Source organism: Zonotrichia albicollis, chromosome 21 (assembly GCF_047830755.1).
Source record: "Zonotrichia albicollis isolate bZonAlb1 chromosome 21, bZonAlb1.hap1, whole genome shotgun sequence".
Classification (NCBI taxonomy): domain Eukaryota; kingdom Metazoa; phylum Chordata; class Aves; order Passeriformes; family Passerellidae; genus Zonotrichia; species Zonotrichia albicollis.
In genome coordinates, this window is record NC_133839.1 from 1,283,960 (window position 1) to 1,291,052 (window position 7,093).

Consider the following 7,093-nt stretch of genomic DNA (forward strand, 5'->3'; position numbering starts at 1 on the left):
ATTGACCACAGCTAGGCTGTGGTCACCTGGCTCCTGTCCACCCTGGCTCCATTCTTCCCTCCCCTGCACCTTCCCCATCCTCTGCTCCCCATCCTCCCCATGCTGGGCACAGCAAACATCACATCCAGGGAGCCCCTAAAAACCTGTGGGGGCCTGACAGGAAGGGTCAGCTCCAGAACCGTTGGGCTCAGGGTGCCTGTGGACCCTGGCACCGCCTTGCTCCCGCCAACAAAGCACCGAGCTCTGGGGCAGCTGCTGCATCTATTTATTTAGGAGGTTGATGGTGATCCTGGTATGGAGCAGGGGGTCTGCCAGAGCCTGAAGGATGGGAAGGAGCACCACGGAGTGGGGCACAGAGGCCATCGTCCACCAGGTCTGGAGGACACGAGGCCCTTCAGCTGCAGAGGGAGATGACTGGTCAGAGCAGGGCAAAGCCAAGGTGACAGAGCCCCGAGGCAAGTGGGGGATCCCCCAGGGCCTGCAAGTCCCTGCTCAGCCCAGGCCATGCTGAAAGGGAGTCACAGCTTTCCCTGGCCACACTCACCTCATGTCCCCGATGCATTGATCTGTTGGAAAGCAAAGAGAGGGGTGAGTGTGCAGCTGGCAGCACCCCGAGCCCCTGCACAGTCCGCACGCAGAGGGGCCGCAGCTGCCACCCTGTGCCCTTGGGCCACTCACCTGACTTGGGCAGGATGGCCAGCATGTCCTGGGTCAGGCCCATGGTGGGGATGAGCTCCTTGAACTTCTGCAGGAGCTGGGGGCTCACGTCCTGCTCCCTTGCTGCAGCCACAGACCCAGAGTGGGGGCTGGTGAATCCCAGCAAGGAATCCCAGCAAGGAATCCCAGCAGCCAGCCCCACACTGGGGCTCCAGGTACTATGGGGCAGCAGCTGAACCCCAGGGAAGGGCCAAGGTGAAGCCATGAACACGCAGGGTGGACCCACAGCTGCCCTGGGCTGGCAGCAAAGGGTCACAAGCTGCTTGGGATCAGCGACCCATTTGTTTGGGGTGGTTTGGGGTGGCTGGCAGGCTTGGGATGCTGCAGCTGGGCTTGCACACTGCAGGGGGCTCTGGTTCAACCCGCAACCAGCTGGAGATTACTTTAGTGCAAGGTTTCATTCACCCCAAAATTAATTCCCTAGGTGATGGACATGGGGTGCTGCTGGTAGTGGCCCTGGGTAGTGGTGGGGAGCCCAGTCCCTGCCTGCTGCTGGTGCCCCCATCCCTTTCCAGGAGCCAGGTCCCCACTCCCAACATACTGAGGAGCTGCAGCGCTGTGCTGGGCTCTGTCTCACTGTGGACCTCATGCAGGACAGCGTAGTGGCTGTAGTCTGTCTCCATCACACACAGATTCCTCTTCTCTTGTGCTCCTAAGGACCCCAGAGGTGACAGTCTGGGTGACATGGTACAGTCTGAGCCCTCCTGGGCCCTGCTGAGGCCCACAGCTCAAACCTCAAATTTGCCTGAAGGCCGTATGAGGAAGGAACCCCTGCTCAATGTGGAGGAACCAGGTGCCCACCCACCCACAACCTCTTGCTAAGCCATGGAGGCAGAGGGGCCAAGCCCACCTCCCACTACTGCCGAGGCATGGGGGCTGGGGATGCCCTCTGTTTCGGGGTACCCATGGCTCCAAAGCCCCTCTCCACACATACCCATGTAGCGCCCCGCCTGCCCACTCTGCTGGAAGAGCAGCTCAAACTCTTGGCATTTGTCCATCCTGGAAAAGGAACATGAAAAAGACAAATGTGACCAGACCCATGGGAAGGCAGCAGAGTGAGATGGGCCCAGCCTGCCCAGGGGGATGCACTGAGGCAGAACTGGGCAACCCAGAGCAGTGGGGGAGTTGCTGTGGTGGGGGGAAGGGAGTTCCTGCCCACAGGGGAACACAGTGAGTAGGATGGACACTTACAGGGGTAAGACCAACTTCATGGCCAGGTCCCCTTCTGGTGTGAAGCTGACGATGGCCATGGATGACTTCATCCCATCCTTCATCTTCAGGAAGACGGAGCAGTTGGAAGCAATGGCTGTGACATGCCACTCCCCTGCAAACTGCAGCAGGACATCACCAGTGGAATTTGGAAAAGTTGTGGGGACCTGCCAGGGGGACCTGCACTCCTCCATTAGGGGGACTTGGAAGCCCACTGCAGAAATTTGCCAGCCTACAGTGGACCTGCCTCTCTCTGTGGGGACCTGTCACCCTCTTCAGGGACCAGCCACCATCTGTGGGGATCTGCCCTCCACTATGGGCAACATGACAGCCCACTATAGAAACCTGCCAGCTGGTGGTGGCAGACCTGCCACCCTCTGTGGGGAGCAGCAAGGCAAACATGGGGAACTGCCACCTTCCTGCATGCAGAACACCCTGTCCTGCCCCATGCTAAGAGTACAGGTGCAGCACCCGGCCCATGTTCCCTGGGAAAGTGCCACATGCTTGCAGACATCATGGCCCCACGTGCTGGTGTCCATGCAGTAGGGCTGTTGGTGCTGGACACAGTTCCAGGACTGACCTGGTTTTGCACAGGTTCTCCTGGGAGCTGCCCTGGAGCTGGCTCAGGGATGGCTGGCAGGTGCCCTGGGGTGAGCACAGGCCCCCTGCTCCAGCCAGCCCCTCCAGTCCAGGCAGGATGTGCCGGGCAGCACCGTGCTGTGCTTACCTTCTCGGTGTCCAGGTCTGGCTGCACGGGCACCTGGGCTCCTGCCTGCAGCAGGCAGAGCAGGGCTAGAGCCAGGCTGGGCAGTGCTGCTGCCATCCTCACTCTGGAGTGGATGTGGGCAGGAGACGCTGCACCCACTTTATAGCCCCCACTGCTGGCAGCACTCCTGCCCACGCCAGCTTTATGCAACAGGTTACACAAGAGCAGGGATAACCTGTGCCTGGCTTAGGTGACAGTGCTGGCCCTGTCCCCCCCAGTTTCAGATGAATGCAGCCTTGTGTGAGACCCAGCCCAGAGCACGCCAGGACCCAGTGCTGCCCCGTGTCCGCTCTGTACGGGGAGGAATGTGACATGCACCCCAGGGGCCCCCTCCTGGCTGTTCCCCTTGGTTCCAGGGTCTGTCAGTGGTAGGATGGATCCTGCCTCAGGGTTCTCAGTGCCAGAGAATGGTTATGTTGGTGTTCTACCCCAGGCTGAGCCACAGCCCAGCGCCCTCAGAAGGGGTGGTGGCTTCTTAGGCTGGTAGCACCAGACTCAGACCCCACTGCTGGAGAGGGTCCGGGTTCATGGGATGGAGCCCGGGAGATGCTCAGGATCAAGCCACACCCACGACATCCTTCTTCATGTCCATCCTTCCCCAAACTTCTGGAGACCTCCTGATTGCCCATTGTCCCATTCCCATGCTGCCAGCCTGCTCTCCGGTAGGAAAACCAAGGCAGGGAGGTCAGGGGAGCCCAGGGTGCTCAAGGAGCAGAGGGGGAGCAGATGCCCAGGGGTCCTAGACTCAGGGACCCTTTTTTGTGGGACAGGCCAGGTTCAGTGGCCAGGCAGCACCATCGGGCAGGGCTGTGAGTGCACATGGGGTCTCACCCCAGCAGCTCCAAAGCCAGGAGCTGGGGTCAGCCCTGACCACTAATCCCAGTCCCAACCCTGTTGGCCATGCTTTCCCCTGCCCATTGCCGTGTTTGGGCCTGCCCCACAACAATCCAGCAGAAGGGGATTGTTTTTTAATGGGTTTTAATGAAGACAGGGATCCAGGTGTGGATTGTGAAGACAGGGAGCGAAGGCTGCTGTGGTGATGGGGGGCCACTGCGGATCAGATGGGGCAGGGTGGTCACCAGCTTGCGTTGCTGTTGGGGCTCGGGCTGGCAGCAGGTGGTGGCTCTGCCTGGAAAAGATGAGGGACACCAGGTAACACACAGGGGGGACATGGGCCTGGCCAGCCTCACACTGAGGGGATAGACACCCCACAGGGCTGGGTGGGGGATCCCCAGTCGATGTCAGGAGAGCAGCAACCCAGGGAAGGGGTGTGGAGGGGCTGGGGGCTCTGTGGGGTGATGTGGCTTTAAGCATCCCCACACCATCCCACAGGGCTGGTCTGAGCCCCAGTGAAGGCAGGACTCACCTAAGCAGCATCTGCCATGCATTTGTCTGCAGGAGGAAGAAACAGGGAGATCAGCTCAGCTCCTCTGGGGGCTGTGGGAACTCAGCCCCACTGAGGGATCCTGAATGGGGGCACCCCATGGCTGGCCCCATAGAGAGGCCAGCAGGGTCTTCTCCTTCTCTCCCCCTGTGGTATCTCACCCCCTACTCCCCGCCACCATCCCTGCGCTCCCAGGCTCACCTGTCTGGGGCAGGATGAGGATCTCATCGTCGGTCAGGCCCTGCCCCCTGGAGAACTGGGTGAACATCTCCAGGCGTTCGGGACTCAGCTCCTTTGTCCGGCCTGCAGCCAAGAGCAGGGTGAGAGACAAGTCCCCCCATACCCCCCAGCACAGGGGCACAGGCAGCCCTGCAAGGGGGCCCTGACCCAGCCATCATCCCCCTAAGGTCACCCCAGCTTGGGAAATGACCCTAACCCTGCCCTTCTCTCATGGGAAAGACAGACATCTGGGGGGCACGGACAGCATGGGGGTCCTGGGGCAGACGTACTGTAGAGCAGCACCATGGTGGAGGGACCAGTGCTCTTGGAGATCTGGGTGGCCACCAAGGCGTACTCTTCGTAGTTGGTCTCCACCACATGGATGTTGTGCTTGCTGCCCCAGCCTGTGGGGAACATGGGGCACAGCTCAGCCCTGAGCTCCAAATCAGCCACAAGGCAGAAGCAGGGACAGCAGGGCTGGGAGCATGTCCGGGGCTGCCCCACGGAAGCTGAGCACTCACGTGGGCTGGTGTAGCTGTAGCGCCCCGGCTGCTCTGTCTTGGTGTAAAGACTGTTCCTCGTCACGCACTGGTCACCCCTGGGAAGCAGAACAGCAGGGGATGCACCAGTGGCCACCCCCAGCAGCCCCTTCCCACTCACCCGCTCCCCATGCCCCATACTTGGGGTAGGTGGAGGTAACTTCCAGGTTCCCCTCTGCTGTGGTGGAGATGATGGTTGTGCACATCTTCATCAGGTGCCTCTTCTCCTTGAACCAGTTAGAGTTGGAGGCCAGGCCGATGCTGTACCATCTCCCTGTGAGCTGCACACAACCTCCAGTCAGCCCCAGCTGGGAACGGACTCTCTCACCCACCAGCCCCAGCCTGGGCCATGTCCCTCTCTTCTGGCAGCCCATTCCCTACAGCAGGACAGTGTCCCAAGGTTGTAATTTCACAGGGAGCTGCTACAGCTCTTGGCAACCACAAAACTCAGGAACAAGGAAATCCCCGTTTCATGACATGTCCTTCACTGCCCTTGGGTGTTTCCTTCCTCTTCACCCCAAGCCCAGGGAGCGTGACAGGACTGCCTGGCTCTGAGATACCATTTCCATCCATCTGGGGGTGTGAGGATGGGTCAGGACGCTGGGTCCAGCATGGCTCATTCCATTCTGGTGCATGGAGCCACCAGTGTGATGCCCCTGAGGGAAACTGCCCACCTTGGAGAGCAGCTGTGCTGGGATCACCCTTGCAGCACATCCCACACCCCTGTCCTTGCAGGAAGTGCCTCCTGCCATCCTCATCACCTGCCTGGGGTGACTGTCCCCCAGGACTTTTCCAGGGGAGAAGGGATGCAGGGGATATCCCAGCACAGCAGCCCTTGTTTTTTTGTGGCCCTGGGCTGGGGTTTTTACTGGGGAGGGAGGGGTTCCCATGGCCCATCTCTGTGCTGTCAGACTGAGATTGCATTTTCTCTCTCTCCCTGTGCATCCACCCCCACTCTGCAGCACAGCAGCAGCTCGGCCCCATGCCCGACCCAGGGTTCTGCCCCACAGCCTCGATGCTGGATCCCTTCCAGAGCCGCCAAACCCAGGTGCTGGGAGGTCCCCAGGATGGGAGGCTGCATGTGCACCAGTGCGAGCCTGGCCCCCCATCCACCTGCACCACCCCCTCCCCACATTTTCAGGGCAAGGATCCCCCAAAACAGCCCAAACCTCCACGGAGGTGATGCCGGTTGGCCTGGGTCACCTTGTCCTGCTGGAAGTCAGCCTGGACAGGAATGCTGTCCTGCGCGTGCAGTGTCCCGAGCAGGGCCAGCCCCAGGATGCTGAACAGCATGGTCTGCATGGCAGAGCCGAGCCGAGCTGAGCTGAGAGCTGGAGGCAGAGCGCTGCAGTGCTGGAGAATCTGGCGAGCCCCTATTTATGGCCAGGCATTGCGGGGCCCCCGGGAGCCAGCCCTGCCTCCCCCCGTGCCGTTATGCAAGCTGGAGCAGCACAGAGCGCTGAAGCCAAAGGGCAAGCAGGGGATCCTGTGAATGCTTCCCTCCTGTTGATATGACATATTTGCTCCAGGGTGCCAAACTGCTCTGCAGTGAAAACAGCCAGTGGCCAGCGCAGGGGCTGCCCTGCCCCCAGTGCTGCCGGGCCGGCGTGGGGAGCAGCCATGGAGAGGGGCCAGCGCTGCCCCATCCACACAGGGAGGCCTCACTCGGACCCAGAGTGGGGCTTCAGTGAGATGGAGGAAATGTCCAGTGTCTGCCAGGTCCCAACCCAACCCATGAGACTCGACACCTGCATGTGCTCTTACAGGACACCTTGCTTTGCCTTGACTCAAGTACCCAAGGAAGTATCTTTGCTGGCCTTAGCTTGGGGTGCGTCCCACTGGTGAGCCGGGGAGCCCCATGTTCAGCTCCCTGGGGACCAGCATACAGCCAGATGCACCCTAGAACCTGACACCCCACTCGCCCGGCAACCCTTACACAAGAGGGGCTGGAGATGCCCTTCCCCCTTGGTTTGGGGTCACCAGTGGGTACTAAGGTGCCCCCCTCAATCTGGGGATGCCCCTGCAGGGTGAGAGCAGCGGATGTATGCTGGGTGCCAGCAGCAACGCCCATGGGTCTGGCAGGATTTGGGTAGGGCTGGCCATGCCGGGCAGAGCCCCAGCCCCGCGGCGCAGCCCTGCCAAGGTGCTTTACGTAAGGAGCATGTTTTCAGAGCAGCTGGTTTTCCCCTGGCAGCCCCCCCTGCACATTCCCTCCCCGCGCCCCGCTGCGAGGCCGCTCTGCCCTGCACACCCCGCGCC

At 61.1% G+C, this 7,093-nt stretch overlaps 2 protein-coding genes across 3 annotated transcripts; both read right to left on the reverse strand.

Moving 5' to 3' along the window:
• Positions 1–223: 223 nt before the first annotated feature.
• LOC102065356 (lipocalin-15) lies at positions 224–2,935 on the reverse strand. Its single transcript, XM_005491848.3, has 7 exons — positions 2,654–2,935; positions 1,909–2,048; positions 1,652–1,716; positions 1,259–1,369; positions 679–780; positions 545–566; positions 224–398 (listed from the first exon to the last, which is right to left on the reverse strand). The coding sequence occupies exons 1-7, from the start codon at positions 2,747–2,749 to the stop codon at positions 395–397; spliced, it is 540 nt and encodes a 179-aa protein (XP_005491905.1). The 5' UTR covers positions 2,750–2,935; the 3' UTR covers positions 224–394.
• Positions 2,936–3,653: 718 nt separating this feature from the next.
• LOC102065537 (lipocalin) lies at positions 3,654–6,230 on the reverse strand. 2 transcript variants are annotated; one of them, XM_014270452.3, is made up of 7 exons: positions 6,038–6,207; positions 4,976–5,115; positions 4,817–4,893; positions 4,586–4,699; positions 4,278–4,379; positions 4,059–4,084; positions 3,654–3,821 (listed from the first exon to the last, which is right to left on the reverse strand). In XM_014270452.3, the coding sequence occupies exons 1-6, from the start codon at positions 6,134–6,136 to the stop codon at positions 4,059–4,061; spliced, it is 558 nt and encodes a 185-aa protein (XP_014125927.1). In that variant the 5' UTR covers positions 6,137–6,207; the 3' UTR covers positions 3,654–3,821. The 2 variants fall into 2 exon arrangements, with proteins under 2 accessions (XP_014125927.1, XP_014125926.1); XM_014270451.3 differs by having other exon boundaries at positions 4,586–4,893; positions 6,038–6,230.
• Positions 6,231–7,093: the final 863 nt, after the last annotated feature.